Source organism: Carcharodon carcharias, chromosome 7 (assembly GCF_017639515.1).
Source record: "Carcharodon carcharias isolate sCarCar2 chromosome 7, sCarCar2.pri, whole genome shotgun sequence".
Taxonomy (NCBI): domain Eukaryota; kingdom Metazoa; phylum Chordata; class Chondrichthyes; order Lamniformes; family Lamnidae; genus Carcharodon; species Carcharodon carcharias.
In genome coordinates, this window is record NC_054473.1 from 190713014 (window position 1) to 190735759 (window position 22746).

General features: G+C 45.5%; 2 protein-coding genes across 4 annotated transcripts in view; one reads left to right on the forward strand and one right to left on the reverse strand.

The window, feature by feature from the left end:
• kiaa0513 (KIAA0513 ortholog) overlaps positions 1-22746 on the reverse strand; it is a 160634-nt gene that overhangs the window by 64301 nt on the left and 73587 nt on the right. Inside the window, exons 8-13 of the mRNA XM_041192632.1 lie at positions 19722-19896; positions 18933-18973; positions 16263-16338; positions 9463-9540; positions 8229-8309; positions 7977-8071 (exon numbers count right to left, since the gene is read on the reverse strand). Of these exons, the coding sequence (XP_041048566.1) occupies positions 7977-8071; positions 8229-8309; positions 9463-9540; positions 16263-16338; positions 18933-18973; positions 19722-19896 (546 nt within the window). The remainder of the gene's footprint in view (positions 1-7976; positions 8072-8228; positions 8310-9462; positions 9541-16262; positions 16339-18932; positions 18974-19721; positions 19897-22746) is intronic.
• Positions 1-22746, forward strand: part of LOC121280533 (TERF1-interacting nuclear factor 2-like) — a 91967-nt gene that overhangs the window by 38292 nt on the left and 30929 nt on the right. For all 3 annotated transcript variants that reach the window (XM_041192623.1, XM_041192624.1, XM_041192626.1), the window contains exon 8: positions 2854-2966. In XM_041192623.1, coding sequence (XP_041048557.1) covers positions 2854-2966 — 113 coding nt within the window. The remainder of the gene's footprint in view (positions 1-2853; positions 2967-22746) is intronic.

A 22746-nucleotide genomic window follows, 5' to 3' on the forward strand; every position in this document is an offset into this window, starting at 1 on the left:
AAGAGTGTTTTGGCTGTAGTTTTTAGGATCTTGAATTGATAAAGTAGTTCAATAATCTCTTCCTACTGGCCAAGACTCTAGGACAAAGAACATATCCCTAAAATCAGAGCCAGATCATTCAGAACTGAAGTTAGGAAAGACTTCACAAAGGGTGGTGGAAATATCAAAGTTGCTCTTGCATAAAGCAGTAGATGCTAGCTCAATTAATAAGTTTAAATAGTTGATTGATAGATTCTTGTTAGTCAAGGCTAGTAAGAGATCTGGAGCCAAGGCGGGTGGATGGAGTTAGGGTACAGATCAGCCATGATCTCACTGAATTAGTGGAACAGGCTCAAGGGGCTAAATGGCCACCTCCTGTTCCTGTGGGACTTTGGGTCCTAGCTGTCCTGCTAGCTGATTGCTGGGCATGGGGTGTGGTGTGGAGCAGGTAAAGAAGCTGCAACCCCAGAATTGTGCCATCACTCTGCAAGCTTCACTCTAAGGCCGGTACAATTTATACTTATTGTAAAGCAAGGTGTATAAATCACAACTGCATGTACTTACATAGCTTGCATCACTGAATCCTTCAGCCCATCGTACCTATGCTGACTCTGAAAAAGCTGTTCAGTTAATCCCATTCCTCCTGCTCTTTCTCCCTTCAGGTATTTATCCAATTCTTTCAATTAGCCAGGGTTTAATGTACAAGTGAAGGATTGAACATTTACATGAAACTGGTTAACTGTTAGAATAATACATTCACAATCAGCAGTTTGCTACTGGAAGTTAAGGCACATGGTTTCTTCTGCCTGAAGGTGATGGGTGGAGTTATTGAATATGTAACTTATTTATTGAAATTCAGGAGTTCTCACCACAGGAACTTGAGACTGATTATGATCTTAATGTTTGTCAGAAACTGAACTACAGAGTTGAAAATATTAAACTTGTAATGTTTTTATTACTAAATTATTGTATACAGAAATCTATCCAGTATTCTGTCAACTCTGTCCAAGCAACAAACTTTGATTTGTTTAATACTGGTGCTCTCATTTAAACTGATTCCCATCCAGTTTCACAGCTTCTGCTAGTTTTGGTTGTTTTCCTTTCTCCCTGAAACTCCCGTCCTTGTTAAATGCACTGACCGATGTTTCTAGTCGGAGCTGTTTGTTGCTTTCACCCAGTGCTCTGCACGGTTTGCCTGTACCAACTTCCCCCTCCAGGACCTATACCCACATCACAGGAGCCACAGTCCATCCAGAATTTGCTGTCTATAAGAATCACATAGGAGCAATGTGCTGATGTGTTTGCCACCCTGTACTACAGAACTGTATCCTTGGAGAGCGGAGGGGGGTGGAGTTACTTGTATCTTAAGGGTGGAGTGAAGAGACAGAGAATTTCACTACTGTAAAGAAAGCACCAGATTAGCATTGATAATCCAGCATTTTATAGACTTTACATGACCTTGGCTCATTTAACCGAGTGTGGCATCAAGGAGCCCTAGCAAAACTGGAGTCATTGGGAATCAGGGGGAAAGTCTCTGCTGGTTGGAGTCATACCTAGCACAAAGGAAGATGGTTGTGGTTGTTGGAGGTCAGTCATCTCAGCTCCAGGACATCACTGCAGGAGTTCCTCAGGTTAGTGTCCTCGGCCCAACCATCTTCAGCTGCTTCATCAATGACCTTCCTTCCAGCATAGGGTCAGAAGTGGGGATGTTTGCACAATGTTCAGCATCATTTGTGACTCCTCAGATACTGAAGCAGTCCATGTCCAAATGCAGCAAGACCTGGACAATATCCAAGCTTGGGCTGACAAGTGGCAAGTAACATTCGCGCCACACAAGTGTCAGGCAATGACCATCTCCAACAAGAGAGAATTTAACCATCACCCCTTGATGTTCAATGGCATTACCATCACTGAATCCCTCAATATCAACATCCTGGGGGGGGGGGGGCGGGGGGTTACCATTGACCAGAAACTGAACTGGACTAGCCATATTAATACTGTGGCTACAAGAGCAGGTCAGAGGCTGGGAATCATGTAATGACTTACTCACCTCCTGACTCCCCAAAGCTTGGCAAGCATCTACAAGCACAAGTCAGGAGTGTGATGGAATACTCCCCACTTGCCTGGATGAGTGCAGCTCCCACAACACTCAAGAAGCTTGACATCATCTAGGACAAAGCAGTTTGATTGGTACCACATCCACAAACATTCACTCTCTCCACCACCAGCGCACAGAAGCAGCAGTGTGTGTACCATCTACAAGATGCACTGCAGGAACCCACCCCAAGGCTTCTTAGGCAGCACCTTCCAAACCCACGAGCACTACCACCTAGAAGGACAAGGGCAGCAGATAGATGGGAACACCACCATCTGGAAATTCCCTTAAGTCACTCACCATCCTGGCTTGGAAATATATCCCTGTTCCTTCACTGTCGCTGGGTCAAAATCCTGGAACTCTCTGCCTAACAGCACTGTGGGTGTACCTACACCACATGGACTGCAGCAGTTCAAGAAGGCAGCTCACCACCTTCTCAAAGGCAACTATGGATGGGCAATAAATGCTGGCCCAGCCAGCAAAGCCTACATCCCATGAATGAGTTTTTAAAAAAATTCCAAGTCAATATTCCAAGTGTCTATGACACACTTAGAAGAGATGGGAGTTTCCTGGTGTCCTGACCAATATTTATCCCTCAACCAACATCACTAATACAGATTATCTGGCCATGATCTCATTGCTGCTTGCAGGATCTTGCAGTGCACAAATTATCTCCTACAACTTTGACATTAGTGTTCAAAGAAAGTACTTAATTATAAAGTGTTTGGGACATCCTGAGATCATGATGGGTAAATCCAAGTCCTTTCTTTTGAATCTAGGGGCTGTTGGGACCCCACTGCCTGGAGTGGAGGTGCGCATTGCAATGGAAAACTCTACAAGGAACCAATCTTCCTACACTGTCATTGCTGAGGGGAACAGTAGAGAGACTAAGGTAAAGACAGTATGAGCTCTGTCAGACTGTGGAGTACACACATATATAAAAGTTGGTAAATATTGGCACTTGTCCAATTTTGTCAGAGCCATTTCCATCACAGAACTATCCAAATTGAAATTTCCTAACTAGAATGCAAAGTTTTACATGTCAACAGTGCATCTGTCACAGTGCTGTGTAATGTATCTGTCGGTGACTGAATCTGGTCTATGGTTCTGTTATGGCACATTTACATTGAATTGTTTGGATTCTACAGCCCAGAAACAGGCCATTCATTTATGGTCACACACCAGTTGACAATTTTCCCACCTACCTATCCAGACAAATAGGGGACAAGCAAATAAACGTGAAAAACAAATTCCCCTCCAGTAGTTCAATGGGAGAGAAATGGAAATTTATTCAAAGTTTCACAGAATTGTAATTTAATACACCCACGGCAGGCACATGTACACAACAGTCATTTAAAACAAGTTATCCCACACTATTTCACAGTAAGACTGGCTGATGACAACTCTGCTCCACATTTAAGACAATCTTGCATTGTTCCTGTTGGGCTCAATCTTGGTAACACTGTCATGTTGCAGATCCTGAAAGATACTTTCTTGAATCAGACCATCTCCCTTTAACAGGAGCCTGGTTGGTGAGGATAACAGAATGGTTACAGGACAGAAGGAGGCTATTTGGCCCATTGTGTCTGGGCCAGCTCTTTGAAGGGGTAATTTACCTAGTAAATTACTCTAGCTTCTCCCCGTAACCCTGCACATTCTTCCTTTTAGATAACAATCCAATTCCCTCTGGAAAGCTTCTACTGAATCTGCCTTCGCCACACTCTCGGACAGCGCATTCTAGATCCTAACCACTTGATGTGTGAAAAAATCTGATCAGTCAGCTTTGTCCTTTCCTTTCATAATTTTTCAAACATTCCCTTGGCTGTCAGTGTTAATTTGCCACTTGCTGTGGCTTTTGTTTCCTCACCTTTCTGCTCTGTCCTTTTCTAGGTTGTGGAAGTAACAGCAGCTCAGACTTTGTCCAATGCACAGAGAGCAAACCCCATGGCACCAATGCCAAAAGGAGGAGGAGGTGGTGCACTCCCACTCTGTGGGCAGGTCTCCCTTTGCCTTGCTAGGATGCCCCCCCCCCCCCCCCCCCCCCCCCCCATCATCACAATGTCACTGAGAGTGACAAGCACTGTGTCAGATAGCAATACTTAAAATGGTGTAAATCCCTTCTGGGAATAAAGCTGGATACAGGAGACATAACCAGCACCTTTCATCTACATGATGCCACCTCACCCTGTGCTTGATATGGCTGTCACTCCAGACACCACTCAGTTTGAGGGGGAAAATTTTAATGAAAATCCACAAAGGATTTGCTAAATTGATTCTGGGTTGGTTTCTTTTTCCCCTTACTGCATTAGTGATCACAATCCACCAATTAGCAGCTCCAAGTCAGAGAACTAAATGTCACATCCTCGCTAGCTATCAAGAGGATGTAGCTTATACCCTGGTAACTTAGAGCAGGGTTTTGTAGTGTGTTCATTAATTTTTGTGCACAATAAATTAACTTGACAGCGTGGCCTAACTAGACCCCCTCTCGCTGGGTGAGACCAGATGACTACATGACCCTACACAATGTGTGGTACTCAGGTACTGTGCTCTTATACTTGTTCCTAAAGCCAGACAAGGTTGAGAATGACTGCTTCCCTTACACACAAGGCCATTGAGAATAACCAGCATTGAAAGTTCACATCCAGCTCTGTGAGTGGTACATGGAAACACCAGGGACCTGCTCCCATACATCACTAATAGGGACTGTAGCTCATACAATACATTACACACCAAGTGGCAGCAAAATCTCCACCATCATGATGCAAACAGTAGAGGATTGAGCCAGCAAATCACAAGTAACAGCAAGTTATTAAGAATCATCTGCCTTCAACTTAGCCTGCAAAATTCACCATTAAAATTCTAACTAAAGATAACTCTGTCCAATGGAGAATGGGTTGATTCCTTTAAAAAGTGACAAGTTGCACAAAAATCCTAGTTCAGTAACTGCTATTCCTCTTCCATTCAATGTATTTTGGGAAGCATGATCCCACCCATTGCCCTGGTTTTGGTTTTCCTATAGAGATACTATGGTGCTGGCAGGCTCGAGAAGCAATAACATCAACTGGTGTTGCAAGCTGGGATTTCTCCTGCAGCTGACTCAGACCCATAAAGACAAGTGCCGTTGCTTAAAGGAAATCTGATTCCATGAAACAAAGTTGTACTTTACCAGATGTGCATACACTGAGGAATCTACTGAGCTGCATTGTAGGTGATGCAGGAGTGGATCCTTTGGCAGTTTACCCACCAGGGAGCCAATAGAACCTTCCAGGACGAGTCATCCCAGTTTACTGTTTAATATAAAGAGATCAGCAGTGATCAGCTCTGGTCTCAGGGCAGGAATGAAAGAGAGAGAGAGTAAACCCCATCCGATCCTTCAAAGATTTGGCCCCTCACATTTAAAACTTATGGATATTTCAAATAAATCAGCAACAGTTACAGAAAACAACACTCAGATACTGACAGAAATGTAAACATTACATGACAGATACCAACACTTCAAACAGAATACACAGGTAGATAAATAATCAGGAGATAGGTTAATAAACCTCCCAATCCTCAGCGTGTTGAGGGGGAAGGGTAACAATTATCCTGGGACAGTGAGCATTCCTTTAAGGCAGGAAACAGTTGGGTGGGAATGGGAAATTGGTGGATCCAGATATCCATGTTTAGGAGCTTCATACTAAGCTCAAGGACTGAAAATCTGGTGATTGTGATCCACTCTGAGGTCTTCAGTCTTTGTATAACTATTGGGAGATCATCGTCTGATCAACAATTAAACTACAGTGAGAGGTTTCCAAGCTCACACCTTCCCTGCATTGTGAAACTGGGGCCTCAGTTGCCAACTGGATGCAAGAATAGTTCAATGGGATGGCCTCCATACGCTCCAAGCCACAGTCCTACATCCCAGAGGCACAGCAACTATGTTACTGGGATAGAGGAGTTCAGTGGAAAAAAAAAAGTTAATGCGCTTGAGAAAGTAATCTGTTCTTCCCCAAAATTTCACAAAACTAGAGGATGTTTAATGAAAATGGCCACACACCCAGTCCCTGATCCCTAGAGTTAATCCCAGTCCCAATCCAACCGATGCAAACAAACGCTCTCTTACAAGCAAAACCTCACAAACAGACACAGATACAACCTTAAAACATCGAGGCAGAAACCTGGTAACATGGTGGATACATATTGCCCATGGTGTAGCACAGGCCGACATGCCAACGTGCTCAGCATCTTTACAGCTTCTTTTTACTCAAAAATATTTGCATCATCCTTTCCCTTGAGAGGGTTTAACACAACCAGATAGTGGCTACAATATTCACTGTGGATCCAATACTGTTCTCTGGTAACCCGTGTTTTGAGATGGGCTCAGCTAATGAAATGGTCAGTTGTGTCAGTCTGCCAGCAGAGTACACAATAAACAGACACAATAGCAGGTACCATACAGAATGGAACTGATGCTGTAAAGTAAGTCAGATACATTGGCACATCCACCCCACGTAACCACAGTAACTATGATGATCTCATTGCCAGGGTTGCCACTGGTGCAAGACAGAGGTTCGAAGGACAGTAGCTTAAGATGGAGACTCCTGGCTGTTCCGTGTGTTGAACACAGTGCCTCGTTTCTGCACTTCACCCCACTGTCATCTGTTCAATATGGTCACAGAGCAACTTGTACTGCTCTGGAAATACAAATACATACAAGAAAATTGGTTAGTCCAAAATTCTACTCATCAAACGCTCCCAGGACAGGTACAGCACGGGGTTAGATACAGAGTAAATCTCCCTCTACACTGCCCCCATCAAACACTCCCAGGGCAGGTACAGCATGGAGTTAGATACAGAGTAAATCTCCCTTTACACTGTCCCCATCAAACACTCCCAGGACAGGTACAGCACGGAGTTAGATACAGAGTAAAGCTCCCTCTACACTGTCCCCATCAAACACTCCCAGGACAGGAACAGCACAGGGTTAGATACAGCGTAAAGCTCTCTCTACACTTTCCACATCAAACACTCCCAGGACAGGTACAGCATGGGGTTAGAGACAGCATAAAGCTCCCTCTACACTGTCCCCATCAAACACTCCCAGGACAGGTACAGCACGGGGTTAGATACAGAGTAAAACTCCCTCTACACTGTCCCCATCAAACACTCCCAGGACAGGTACAGCACGGGGTTAGATACAGAGTAAAACTCCCTCTACACTGCCCCCATCAAACACTCCCAGGACAGGTACAGCACGGGGTTAGAGACAGCGTAAAGCTCCCTCTACGCTGTCCACATCAAACACTCCCAGGACAGGTACAGCATGGGGTTAGATGCAGAGTAAAACTCCCTCTACACTGTCCCCATCAAACACTCCCAGGACAGGTACAGCATGGGGTTAGAGACAGAGTAAAGCTCCCTCTACACTGTCCCCATCAAACACTCCCAGGACAGGTACAGCACGGGGTTAGATAAAGAGTAAAGCTCCCTCTACACCGTCCCCATCAAACACTCCCAGGACAGGTACAGAACGGGGTTAGATACAGCGTAAAGCTCCCTCTACACTGTCCCCATCAAACACTCCCAAGACAGGTACAGCATGGGGTTAGAGATAGCGTAAAGCTCCCTCTATACAGTCCCCTTCAAACACTCCCAGGACAGGTACAGCATGGGGTTAGATACAGAGTAAATCTCCCTCTACATTGTCTCAATAATGCAATATCAGCATTCATCTTTTGTGTGCATCTCACTTTTATTTCACTGTCTTTGATCTTTCCAATTTTGAGCAGTTGGATTTGGAACAAAGAGACTCTCATCCCCTTTAGTCTGAACTGGGATAAAACCCAGGTCCCAGAGTTGGATGGAGAGCACAGCAGAGTAAAATCAAATCCATAGCCCCTGCTTGCTTCATTCCTCTCACCTTGGTTCAGGTTCCCAATCACCGATTGCTTCTTCAGGAAGTCACTGCACAGTTTCTTGCTCAATCCAAATGCCAACATGTTGTGCGTGAAAGTCCTGCAGCACAGAACAGAACAAATCCTGGATCAGCAGGGATTTATCTCAGAGTCTGGCATATTCTGACACACAACCCACCCGACCCCACAGCCAACGGCCACCTGATATCCTCCCCAGCAAGCCCCCATGCTCACCCACCCCCACAGGCAGCTCTTACCCCAGTTGTCCAAAGGCGATGTTCTCGTTAAATCGATGGCTGTCATCACGCTCCTCTGCAGTCATATGACACCATTTCTCCCTGTCAGGGTAGAATTAACAAATTAACTCCAGTGTTAACCAGATCAGTTTGTGGAACACCCTGAACTCTCCTCCACTTCTCTCAGGGGGTCAATATTTATCCCACACAGAATGTGGACGTCATGAAATGTGACTCCTACTTGCTGCATTCCATGCCATTTTAGTGTGTTTTGAAGAGCCAGCAGGTAACTTCATTATAATATTAAAATCAAATCTCGCTCAATACAGTTGGAAGCCTGATTTAAATTTAACACTGGCCGAGTTTCCCACTGTTCAGAAAATCCAATGTCAAAATGGAGACAGAAGCATTGATAAAGTGGCTAAGTGCTTTTGCAGCACTGCATGTGGGGCAAGAGGACTAAGAGAGCTTCCCCCACTCCCCAAACAAACCCGCCAATCACAGCCTCTCCTCAGTTTTGAAAGCCTGTGACCTCTGATCTCTCCCCCCTTTCTCATAATCAGCTGAAACTCTCACCCATACCCCTGCCATCCTTCTGATTTCCAGTCTCAGACTGCAGCCTTCCGTTATTGGTCCTGCTGCCCAGTGACTGTTTGTCAATCTAGCCATTGCCAAGTGAGAAATGGAATAAATAATTCACAGCGAGGTCCTTGAACTCCATTGGATGTTCGTGTGCCAGGATTTCTGAGTCCTTCCCCATATGTATCTCAGACTAAGGAGCTGCTGGCTCTATTATTTATACCAACCTCGTCTCCTATTTCTCTACACCAGACTTTAAATAATGAAGTTTTATTTATTAACAGCATCTGAGTCAAACTCACCATTCAAACTCCCCTGATGTTTGGGCAGGTAAATATACCAAGCGGTCTCACTGAGCCAGACAATGGAGATTTCTAGCTCCATCGCTGTCTGATGTTTAGCAAACTGATCTCAGCCATGGCAAACAGGTAGGGTGGGAGAGCAATTAAGCAGCCGTGGATCCACCTATGGATGATGGATCTAGATGATCATCCAATGACCCTCAGCAACACACTAAACACCCCTCACTGTGTTAGTCTGGAACATAGTGCTGTTCTCCAGCTTCCCCTAATTGTGACCTTAGTTCTTTGCCCTGGCCCTGGTTGATGGCGAGTGAGAGAGAAGGAAGTATTAAGCTCTTAGTAAGTGTGAACATTAAGCAGGGCCTGTCCCATACCTGGTAGTTGGCGATCGCTTCCTGCGCTCACAGTGGACCGCATCAAAGAAGGCAGCATTCCAAAACCTCAGGGTGTGCCTGACACAGGAGAGGACAAACATTCAGTCTAGACAGCTCAAACTAACTCACCTATTCACGCAACAGGGATTGAAAGAGAAACTGGAGTTAGTTACTGACTCACTTGTGTAAGTTAAGGGACATTGTAGAAACCTCTCATTAGCAAAGAATCTGTTAAAAATTAAACAGTCTTTCTTTTTCAGCTCCCGACATACCTGTCGGGTCCCAAAAGGATCTATGTTGGGGCCTCAAATATTCACCATGTTTATTAATGACTGGGATGAAGAGATAGAAAGCCACTTTGCCAATGACACAAAGATAAACAGCATTATAAGCTGTGTAGATGGAAGCATAAAATTACAAAGATTATTAAACAGAGTAAGTGAATGGGAAAAACTATGGCAAATGGATTTAATGTAGGCAAATTTGAGGTCACCACTTTTGATCTGGAAAAGATAGAACAAGGGTTTTTTTAAATGGCAAAAAGCTAGAAAAGGATAGTCCAAAGAGACTTGGGGTCCATGTATATATATCAAAGGCCAAGCTTTAACTAATTTAGTTGAGTTTTTTAATGAGGTACAGCGAGGGTTGATGAGGACAATGCAGTTGATATGCTGTACATCTCACTTCCAAAAAAGCATTTGATAAAATGCCACATAACAGGCTTGTCACCAAAGTAAAGCCCATGGAATAAAAGGGACAGTAGCAGCATGGGTTTGAAATTAGCTGAATGACAGGGAACACAGTGGAGTGGTAATCATTTGTTTTCGGACTGCAGGTAGGTTTCCCAGGGTTCGGTACTAGGACTCCTAGTTTTCTTGAGCGATACTAATGCCCTAGACTTGGGTGTATAGGGCAGAATATTAAAATCTGAGGAGGACATAGAACTTGGAAGTATTGTCAACTGTGAGGACAATAGTGATAGACTACAAGATAACACAGACAGATTGGTGGAAAGGGCAGACACATAGAAGATGAAATTTAATGCACAGAAGTGTGAAGTGATACATTTTGGTAGAAAGAACGAGGAGAAGCAATATAAATAAGGATACAATTCTAAAGTTTGTGGAGCAGACAGACCTGGGTAGAGATGTGCATAGATCGTTGAAGGTGGCAGGACAGGTTGAGAAAGTGGTTAATGAGGCATACTGGATCCTCAGCTTTATAAAGAGAGGCAGAGAGTACAAAATTCATACCCGAATCTCTGCTCCCCCACCTGGTTCACCAGTGGCAATCTGCTGAGCCGAATTTCAAACTCCATATCTGCCCTATCCCATTTTCACATCCAAAGAACTGCCTGTCTGCCTCTACTCCAATTCCAGTTAAACCATCATCCACATCACTGACTTTTCCCCAAGAACTTCCTGACCCCTTTCCCAATGCAAAAACTCTGCTGCTCACATACTATCCAGTACCAAATCCAACTCGCCCATCACTTTGTCCTCACTAAGTTGCACTGGGCCTCCATCTAATCGTACAGAATTTCACACCCATCAATCTCTTCCAGCCCTAATCAAATTTTCTGTTGCTGTTACTCAGCTGTATATTCCCCATTAACAGCAGTCTTTAGGCATAAGCCCCACTTGAGAATTCTGTTCCTAAACCCCTCCCTTTTATTATATCTTTCCCAGCTTCAATCCCATTTTCAGTCACACTAGGTAAATATTCTCAAGATGTTTATTATGTTAATAGTTAACATTGCTCTGGCCATCACACAGTCTCACTAAGTTAGGGGTGTGTGTCAAGTAGGAAACCAGACATCAGTCTTTTTACTTACAAATAGATTTATTTACAGTATGTCACATTATATATGTCTATCAGCTCCCTAACCAACACCCAGTGTCCCACAAGTCTCTCTTTATACTCTGATTAAACAAATAATCAAATGAACAAATCAACTCCATAAAGAGACACTTCCAGATTATTGTAACAAAAATAAAAATCATGTAAGGAAATTTATCAAATTTCCAGCATCCAGCCCCTGCAGTGCCCACCAATTTTGGAAGGCTTCAAGCATACCAATGGACACGCTGCATGGGTTCAAGTCCCACTCCAGGACTTGAGAACGAAAATCAAGTTGATAGTCCAATGTAGTACTGAGGGAGTGCTGCACTGTCAGATGTTCTGATGAAACATTAAACTGAGGCTCTGGGTGCCCTCTCGGGTGAATGTACAAGATTCCATGGCACTATTTCGAAAAAGAGTGCAATAGATTGCCTGATGTCCCAGCCAATATTTACTCATTAACATCACAAAACAGATTATCTGAATATTATCATTTTACTATTTGTGGGTGCTGTGTCCAAATTTCCTACAACAGTGACGACACTTCCAAAGTACTTCACTGGAGGTTAAACGCTTCAGAACGTCCAGTAGTTATGACAGACATTGTGGAAATGCAAATCTATCTTTTTCTTGTATTGAGTTTAGATGTTTGATCTGATTGAGGTGTTTAAAATATTAAAAGAAGTTGATGAGGTTACTTGCCAAGTCACTCACCATCCTGACTTGGAAATATATCACCGTTCCTTCACTGTCACTGGGTCAAAATCCTGGAACTCCCTTCCTAACAGCACGGTGGATGTACCTACACCACATGGACTGCAGCGGCTCAAGAAGGCTGCTCACCACCACCTTCTCAAGAGCAATTGGGGCTGGCTTATCCAATGACACCCACATCCCATGAATACATAAAGAGAGAGGAAGAGAAACTATTTTCTCTGCTAGTAGAATCCAGAAGATGGGGGAAGAATCTCAAAATTAGAGCTACCTCTTCACAGAAACAGTGGTAGGAATCGCGAATGTGGCTCCTGTAGGGTCAGTTGCAATGCTTCAGACTGTGATTGAAGTGTTTTTGTCTTTTTTTATTATTCTTTCAGCGGTGGTGGGATTGCAGTTTTATTGCCCATCCATAATAGCCCTTGAGAAGGTGGTGGTGAGCTGCCTTCTCGAACTGCTGCAGTTCATGTGGTGTAGGTACATCCACAGTGCTGTCAGGAAGAGAGATCCAGGATTTTGACCCAGCGACAGTGAAGGAACGGTGATATATTTCTAAGTCAGGATGGTGAGTGACTTGGAGGGGAACTTCCGGGTGGTGGTGTTCCCATGTGTCTGTTGTCCAGGTCTTGCTGCATTTGGACATGGACTGCTTCAGTATCTGAGGAGTTGCAAATGGTGCTGAACAGTGCACAATCATCAGTGAACATCCCAACCTCAGATCTTATGATGGAAGGAAGGTCATTGATGAATCAGCTGAAGCTGGTTAGGCCAAGGACACTGCCCTGAGGAACTCCTGCAGTGATGTCCTGGAGCTGAGATGACTGATCTCCAAACCACAACCACTTTCCTTTGTGCTCGGTATGACTCCAACCAGTGGAGAGTTTTCCCCCCGATTCCCATTGACTCCAGTTTTGCTAGGGCTCCTTGATGCCACACTCGGTCAAATGCTGCCTTGATGTCAAGGACAGTCACTCTCACCTCGCCTTGAGTTCAGCTCTTTAGTCCATGTTTGGATCAAGGCTGTAATGAGGTCAGGAGCTGAGTGGCCCGGGCAGAACACCAACTGGGCATCAGTGAGCAGGTTACTGCTAAGCAAGTGCCACTTGATAACACTGCTAATGACCCCTTCCATTACTTTACTGATGATGGAGAGTAGACTGATGTAGCAGTAGTTGGCCGGGTTGGATTTGTCCTGCTTTTTGTGTACAGGACATACCTGGGCAATTTTCCACATAGCCGGGTAGATGCCAGTGTTGTAGTTGTATTGGAACAGCTTGGCTAGGGGCGCAGCAAGTTCTGGAGCACAAGTCTTCAATACTATTGCCGGAATATTGTCAGGGCCCATAGCCTTTGCAGTATCCAGTGCCTTCACCCATTTCTTGATATCACGTGGAGTGAATTGCATTGGCTGAAGGCTGGCATCTGTGATGCTGGGGACCTCCGGAGGAGGCTGAAATGGATCATCCACTCGGCACTTCTGGCTGAAGATTGTTGTAAATGCTTCAGCCTTATCTTTTGCATTGGTGTGCTGGTTTCTCCCAACGTTGAGGAAGCTGTTTAATTGTCCACTACCATTCATGACTGGATGTGGCAGGACTACAGAGCTTAGATCTGATCTGTTGGTTGTGGGATCGCTTAGCTCTATCACTTGCTGCTTATGCTGTTTGGCATGGAAGCAATCCTGTGTTATAGCTTCACCAGGTTGACACCTCATTTTTAGGTATGCCCGGTGCTGCATGCCTTCCTACACTTCTCATTGAAGCAAGGTTGAGCCCTCAGTTTGGTGGCAGTGGTAGAGTGGGGGGATATACCGAGCCATGAGGTTACAGATTGTGGTTGAGTACAATTCTTCTGCTGCTGATGGCCCACAGCGCTTCATAGATGCCCAGTTTTGAACTACTGTATCTGTTCGAAATCTATCCCATTTAATACATTGGTAGTGCCACACAACACGATGGAGGGAATCCTCAATGTGAAGAGAGGACTGAGTCTCCACAAGGACTGTGCAGTGGTCACTCCTACCAATACTGTCATGGACAGATGTACCTGTGACAGTTAGATTGGTGAGGATGAGGTCAAGTATGTTTGTCCCTCTTGTTGGTTCCCTCACCAGCCACCACGGACCCAGACTAACAGCTTGGACTCGGCCAGCTCGGTCAGCAGTGGTGCTACCCAGTCACCCTTGGACATTGACGTCCCCCACCCAGAGTACATTCTGCACCCTTGTCACCCTCAGTGCTTCCTCCAAGTACTCTTCAACATGGAGGAGCACTGATTCATCAACTGACGGAGGGGCAGTAGGTGGTAATCAGCAGGAGGTTTTCTTGCCCATGTTTGACCCGAGGCCATGAGATTTCATGGGGTCCGGAGTCGATGTTGAGGACTCCCAGGGCAACTCCCTCCGACTGTATACCACTGTGCCGCCACCTCTGCTGGGTCTGTCCTGCCGGTGGGACAGGGCATACCCAGGGATGGTGATGGTGGAGTCTGGGACATTATCTGATTCCATGAGTATAACTAGGTCAGACTGTTGCTTATGCATGTGTGTGTGTGTGTGTGTGTGTGTGTGTGTGTGTGTGTGTGTGTGTGTGTGTGTGTGAGAGAGAGAGAGAAACAGACAGAGAGAGGGAGCCTTCAGTCACAGAATCAGTACAGAAGAGGCCCTTCGGCCCATCGAGTCTGCACCAATACATGAGAAACACCTGACCTACCTACCTAATCCCATTTACCAGCACTTGGCCCATAGCCTTGAATGTTATGACATGCCAAGTGCTCATCCAGGTACTTTTTAAAGGATGTGAGGCAACGCGCCTCCACCACCCTCCCAGGCAGTGCATTCCAGACCATCACCACCCTCTGGGTAAAAAAGTTTTTCCTCACATTCCCCCTAAACCTCCTGCTCTTCACCTTGAACTTATGCCCCCTCGTGACTGACCCTTCAACTAAGGGGAACAGCTGCTCCCTATCCACCCAGTCCATGCCCCTCATAATCTTGTACACCTCGATCAGGTCGCCCCTCAGTCTTCTCTGCTCCAACGAAAACAACCCAAGTCTATCCAACCTCTCTTCATAACTTGAATGTTTCATCCCAGGCAACATCCTGGTGAATCTCCTCTGCACCCCCTCCAATGCAATCACATCCTGCCTATAATGTGGCGACTAGAACTGCACACATTACTCCAGCTGTAGCCTCTACAATCTCAATACTAGGAGTGATGTTGGAAGGAGAGAAGGGGATAAAATAGATAGAAGGGTAATGGGAAAGTGACAATAATGAAAAGGTGAATGTAGAGATAATGGTGGGAAAGGAAATAGATGGCAACAAAGGGAAGGGAGAAATGGATGGTAATTTAGGAGGAAGACTGAATTGGAGGACAGGATGAAGATGAGCACTTTAAGTAGGTTAAAGGAGGAGAAGAATGTTGGGTTAAAGGATAGCGAAGAGAGCTGGGGAGGGTGGAGAGCCTTTTGGGGAATGGAGGGGGGGAGCTCGGAGAGCGAGGTGGGGTAGGGTGACAGCCAGGCACAGATCCGGGGGAGAGCTAGGAACTGGCAGCTTCTCAGGTTCCACTCTCTCCCACTACTGAAATCCTATCCTTTTCTTTCCACATGCTGCCAGTGTTCACTGCTCCTCCAATCACAGCCAGTTTCCCATGTCTGCTTGTGAGCCTATCAGCAGCAAACGCAGGAGAGGTACAGCCTGTGGTTGGAAGAGCAGCCACTTGCAGAAATCTTCAATTTCACTTACCTGCCTTACTGGCATTTTGAACAGTGACTCCAAGGTTCACACAAAGGGGCTTGCGGTACAGAATCTGGCATGTTGGACAAGCCTCAGTTTAATGTCTCATCCGACAGTGCAGCACTCCCTCGGTACTGACCATGCAACAGTGCAGCACTCCCTCGGTACTGACCCTCTGACAGTGCAGCACTCCCTCAGTACTGACCCCCCGACAGTGCAGCACTCCCTCAGTACTGACCCTCTGACAGTGCAGCACTCCCTCAGTACTGACCCTCCGACAGTGCAGCACTCCCTCAGTACTGACCCCTCCCAACAGTGCAGCACTCCCTCAGTACTGACCCTCCGAGAGTGCAGCATAATGAATTTTGTGCTCAAGTCTCTACAGCGGAATTGGAATACATAACACTGACTCAGTGCTGACCTTGTGTGATTTTAGTTTCACAGTATACCCTTGCACTCACTTATTAATTCAGGAATTTACTGAAATATTAGATTGCAAAATTACCAGATAGGCTGCAGCTTCAGGTGTGTGTACAGGTAAATCTTCATCCCTTTCACCTCCTCCAGACATTCCATTCTCACTGAGGGCAGTAAAAAAGACACACACATCATTCTGCTTTACCTTCATTAAACATGCTGATGAAAACATAAGAAAAAGTAGGCCATTCAGCCCCTCCAGTCTGCTCCACCATTCAATAAGAAAATAACTGATCTTCTACCTCAGCTGCACCTTCTCACCCTATCCCCAAATCCCTTGATTCTTAGTATCCAAAAATTTGTCAGTCTGACATGAATAGACAAAATCTTATATTTAAATAATAAAATAGCAGTGTTATTTAGTTATTACTTTATTTACAACGTTGACACTAAGCCACAATATTGTGTCTCTTTAATCTAATACCATCTTTAATTTTTCTAGTTTGCCACAGTTGGGCCACTTTTCCTATGGGGCTTTCATTCCTGAAGAGAATGTAAAATCATTGCAAAATTACATAATTTCCCAATTTACCTTTGCCTCTCAAACCTCTGTAGTTTGCTTTGTTCACATTTAAGACCCTAGTTTTGGACTTAATTGAATCCTCTCAAACTCAATATAAATTTCTGTCACCTTTCCCCACAGGCTCCTTTACTATGAGGTTATTAATTAATCCTGTCTAATTAAACAAGATTAGATCTAAAATATACTATTTTCTAGTTGTTCCTTGAGCTACTGATCTGGAAAGCTAGCCTGAATACATTTCATGAATTCGTCCCCCACATCATTACTGCAAGTTTGTTTTGCCCCATCTATAAGATTAAAGTCCCACATGATATCTGTAATACTCGTTACATGAACCTCTAATTTCTTGATTTAGATGCTGCCTATAAATTTCCCCCACTATTGTTTTCTGTTCTTTGTTGTTTCTTATCTTCACTCAAACAGATTTCACTTAATTTTCTGAACTAAGATCTTTTCTCTGTAATGTCTTTATCCTATTCTTTATTATTAGGGCTACCCTTCCTTTTCCATAACAAAAACAGAATTACCTGGAAAAACTCAGCAGGTCTGGCAGCATCGGCGGAGAAGAAAAGAGTTTTCCTTTTCCATGTTGCCTCTCTTTTCCAAAGTTCAGGTATCATGAAACCACAAATCCATAATGGCAAATAGATCAAATCCATTAATTTCTATCTGTGCTATTGATTCATCTATTTTGTTGCAAGTATTTTGCCCATTCAAATATAGTGCCTTTAGCTTTAGTTTTGTCCTATTTTCCCCTGATTTTACCCTCATCACTAATATCCCATTATCTTTGTCAAGCTCTCTGTATCTTTCTGATCCACTCTGCTGATTTTTACTCAAATCACTACTTGCTCTACAGCCTCAACATTTCTCTTACTGCTTTTGAACCTACCCTTTCCCGAATTCTCCCACAACCCTAAGCTCCCTTTCCCCTTCATTATATAAAGGGATATCTACTGCCCTACTGGTCCCAGCCAGATTAAGTGAAGCCATCCCAATGGAACAGCTTCCTCTTTTCCCAGTACTGGTGCCAGTGCCCCTTGAATCAAAAGCCCTCCTACACCATTTTTTTCAGAATCGCATTTAACCTTCTAATCTATTTGTCCCTATATCAACTTGAGTTTTGCTAATCTAGAGATTATTACCTGTGAGATTCTGCATTTCAATTTTGGCCTGAGCTCCTCAAACTCTCTCAGCAAAACCTCATGGTTCTGTCATTGTGAACAACAAAACTGGATCCTCACTCTCCGAGCTCTTCTCCAGCTGTGAAGAGATGTCATTAACCTTGACACTGGGCAGGTCACACAAGCTTCAGACCTTCCAGTCGCAGCTGCAAAGAACAGTATCTATCCCCCAACTACAGTGCCCACTACCAAATTCTTTTTCAACCTCCCACTTGAATGGCCTCCTGTACCATGGTGACATGGACAGTTTGCTCATCCATCCTTCAGACTCTGCCCTCATACACACAGGGAGCAAGAAACTCATATCTATTGACCGTCAGTACCAATAACCAGCACCTTAGGCAGCCCTTACATAATAAGGCACACCACAGGAGGAGGACATTTGGCCTGTTGTGCCTGTGCTGGCTCTTTGAACGAGCTATCTAATTAGTCCCACATTATCTGCTCTCTCTCCATAGTTCTGCAAATTTTTCCCTTTCAAGTATTCATCCAATTCTCTTTTGAAAATTCCTACTGAATCTGTTTCTGCCTCCCTTGCAGACAACACATTCCAGAATACAGCAACTCACTGTGTATAAAAAAAAACTAATCGCCTGAGATATTTTCCTAATTACCTTAAATATGTGTCTGCCAGTTACCAACCTTCCTGCCACTGGAAACAGTTTATTTATTCTACAAAATTACACAATTTTGAACCTCTCAGTTAAATCCTTCCCTAATCTCAGTATCTCTAATTCCTTAAATATCGGGTGATCAGTCAGTTATCATCACTGGACCCCCAAAGTAGGGACCTCGTCATCACAGCTACTTTGTCCACAGTCTGTTTCCATGGTTTATAAGTCATCCACCGATTACCTACGAGTGGGTGCAGTCAACAGGGACTGATAAAGGAAAAACACAACCTGAGTCAGAGACCATGAACCCAAAGTAAAACAGCTGAAACCCAGAACGGGAATTACAGTCAAAGACAATCCATGTGGAAACCACTTACCACTCTTCTTGGACTTCTCCCCAGTCTGGTTTTGCGTATCTCTGGAATACAAGGGGTGCAGTAACTTAGTGGCTTTGCCCCTAAATCCCACCTCTCACCATTTACCACAGGAGAATTGAAATAAACACTCAGCTGCCAGCAACCTTGCCCAGCTCCCAATTCCAGATATCCTGCCCTACAGCTCACCAACATAATCAGACCAGAGAAGCACACAGCAAGACTCCAACTGACAGAAAATCCAAAACAACACAGGACAGAATATCGACACATACTGGAAACATTTCTCTCAGTTCCACTCACAATGGATTATCCTGAAAAAGCGCTGCTGTTAGCCCTTCTTGTATCCAGTAAGATTCTGTAAGCAGCAGAGACTGACAGAGTCAGTTTAGATTCTTATCTGAAAGAAAGCACCTGTATCAATGCAGTACTGCCACCAGCAGTCTGGCATAGATTATTGCTGCAGCTCTGCAATCAGAACCTTCTCACTTAGAAGTGAGTGCCCATAGCTGAGCACAGCTGGTGTGGTGACAATACAGGCTGCAAAGGTTTAAGACAGCAGAGGAGACAGTGTCCATCTATATCCTAGGCTGACAAAATACAAACCATCCAAGGCCTCATAGACAAGTTATAAAATGATAATTTCTATACCAATTACAATACAGATTATTTACGCTGCGTTACCAAACACATTATATCAGGTTGCAATCACACTGCACTGGTACCCAAAGGGATTTGGGCCACATTTGGGAAATTGCTCCACAAAGCCTCAGAGGGTCGAGAAATACTTACTCATTTTTCACCTTCAGTTTCCTCTCCAGACCCCCAAAGAAACCCTTCATATTTTCGGTGTTTTTTAGCAGTTGTGCAGCAAGTTCCCTTTTCTCCGCCAGCCAGCGATTGCCTGTTTTCACGCTTGAGTCAGCCGTTTTCACCCTCAGATCAGACACATTTAGAAAGGATTTTCCTGGAGAATATAAAAACAAGTGACTTTCCACACACAGCGACTGGCTGAAAGTTTTCAAAATCGCCTGTCTTGCACCCTCTTTGTTCAGCTCAAACTGCCCTAGTCAGCCACTAAATGGCCATTCTCTGATGAGGTCACAGCAACTTCATGGACAAAACAGGAAAATCCAACCCTGCTACAGAAAGGATTGAGGACATTGTTGGGATTGTGCAAAGGCTGCTGTACCTGTCCTGGGGGTGTTTGATGGGGGCAGTGTAGAGGGAGCTTTACTCTGTATCTAACCCCATGCTGTACCTGTCCTGGGAGTGTTTGATGGGGACAGTGTAGAGGGAGCTTTACTCTATATCTAACCCGGTGCTGTACCTGTCCTGAGAGTGTTTGATGGGGACAGTGTAGAGGGAGGTTTACTCTGTATCTAACCCCGTGCTGTACCTGCCCTGGGAGTGTTTGATGGGGACAGTGTAGAGGGAGGTTTACTCTGTATCTAACCCCGTGCTGTTTCTGCCCTGGGAATGTTTGATGGGGACAGTGTAGAGGGAGCTTTACTCTGTATCTAACCCCGTGCTGTACCTGTCCTGGGAGTGTTTGATGGGGACAGTGTAGAGGGAGCTTTACTCTGTATCTAACCCTGTGCTGTACCTGTCCTGGGAGTGTTTGATGGGGACAGTGTAGAGGGAGATTTACTCTGTATCTAACCCCGTGCTGTACCTGTCCTGGAGTGTTTGATGGGGACAGTGTAGAGGGAGATTTACTCTGTATCTAACCCCGTGCTGTACCTGCCCTGGAGTGTTTGATGTGGACAGTGTAGAGGGAGCTTTACTCTGTATCTAACCCCGTGCTGTACCTGTCCTGGGAGTGTTTGATGGGGACAGTGTAGAGGGAGCTTTACTCTGTATCTAACCCCGTGCTGTACCTGTCCTGGGAGTGTTTGATGGGGACAGTGTAGAGGGAGCTTTATTCACAGTTCTGATATCCTTTCTATAATGGGATACCTTAGTTGTACACACAAACAAGTCCCTAGAGATTAAGTAGCCCCAAGTGAGCGAGAAGCAGGTTTCCTTTTCGGTTTGCTGGCTATGAACTGGTAGGATGCAGGTAATTGCTGTGCTTTATAGAAGCATAGTCTTAGGGGCGATTTGATTGAGGATTATAAGATAAGAAAGCAAGTAGGATATATTTGTTTGGATCAATTGATTCAACTGAGTGGGTTAGGGAGTAGCAGGGCACCCAATCTGAAGTCACTTGCAGCCAGATGTAGGTTAGGAGTCAGGAGCTGGGTCTTTTCCCAAAGAATCGTGGGATCTGGAACAGTCTGCCACCATGTGTGGGATCTGGAACAGTCTGCCACCATGTGTGGGATCTGGAACAGTCTGCCACCATGTGTGGGATCTGGAACAGTCTGCCACCATGTGTGGGAACTGGAACAGTCTGCCACCATGTGTGGGATCTGGAACAGTCTGCCACCATGTGTGGGATCTGGAACAGTCTGCCACCATGTGTGGGATCTGGAACAGTCTGCCGCCATGTGTGGGATCTGGAACAGTCTGCCGCCATGTGTGGGATCTGGAACAGTCTGCCGCCATGTGTGGGATCTGGAACAGTCTGCCGCCATGTGTGGGATCTGGAACAGTCTGCCGCCATGTGTGGGATCTGGAACAGTCTGTCGCCATGTGTGGGATCTGGAACAGTCTGTCGCCATGTGTGGGATCTGGAACAGTCTGTCGCCATGTGTGGGATCTGGAACAGTCTGTCGCCATGTGTGGGATCTGGAACAGTCTGTCGCCATGTGTGGGATCTGGAACAGTCTGTCGCCATGTGTGGGATCTGGAACAGTCTGCCACCATGTGTGGGATCTGGAACAGTCTGTCACCATGTGTGGGATCTGGAACAGTCTGTCACCATGTGTGGGATCTGGAACAGTCTGTCACCATGTGTGGGATCTGGAACAGTCTGTCACCATGTGTGGGATCTGGAACAGTCTGTCACCATGTGTGGGATCTGGAACAGTCTGCCATGTGTGGGATCTGGAACAGTCTGCTGCCATATGTGGGATCTGGAACAGCCTGCCGCCATGTGTGGGATCTGGAACAGCCTGCCGCCATGTGTGGGATCTGGAACAGTCTGCCACCATGTGTGGGAACTGGAACAGTCTGCCACCATGTGTGGGATCTGGAACAGTCTGTCACCATGTGTGGGATCTGGAACAGTCTGCCATGTGTGGGATCTGGAACAGTCTGCTGCCATATGTGGGATCTGGAACAGCCTGCCGCCATGTGTGGGATCTGGAACAGCCTGCCACCATGTGTGGGATCTGGAACAGCCTGCCACCATGTGTGGGATCTGGAACAGTCTGCCACCATGTGTGGGATCTGGAACAGTCTGTCGCCATGTGTGGGATCTGGAACAGTCTGCCGCCATGTGTGGGATCTGGAACAGTCTGCCGCCATGTGTGGGATCTGGAACAGTCTGCCGCCATGTGTGGGATCTGGAACAGTCTGCCGCCATGTGTGGGATCTGGAACAGTCTGCCGCCATGTGTGGGATCTGGAACAGTCTGTCGCCATGTATGGGATCTGGAACAGTCTGTCGCCATGTGTGGGATCTGGAACAGTCTGTCACCATGTGTGGGATCTGGAACAGTCTGTCACAATGTGTGGGATCTGGAACAGTCTGTCACCATGTGTGGGATCTGGAACAGTCTGTCACCATGTGTGGGATCTGGAACAGTCTGCTGCCATGTGTGGGATCTGGAACAGTCTGCTGCCATGTGTGGGATCTGGAACAGTGTCGCCATGTGTGGGACCTGGAACAGTCTGCTGCCATGTGTGGGATCTGGAACAGTCTGCTGCCA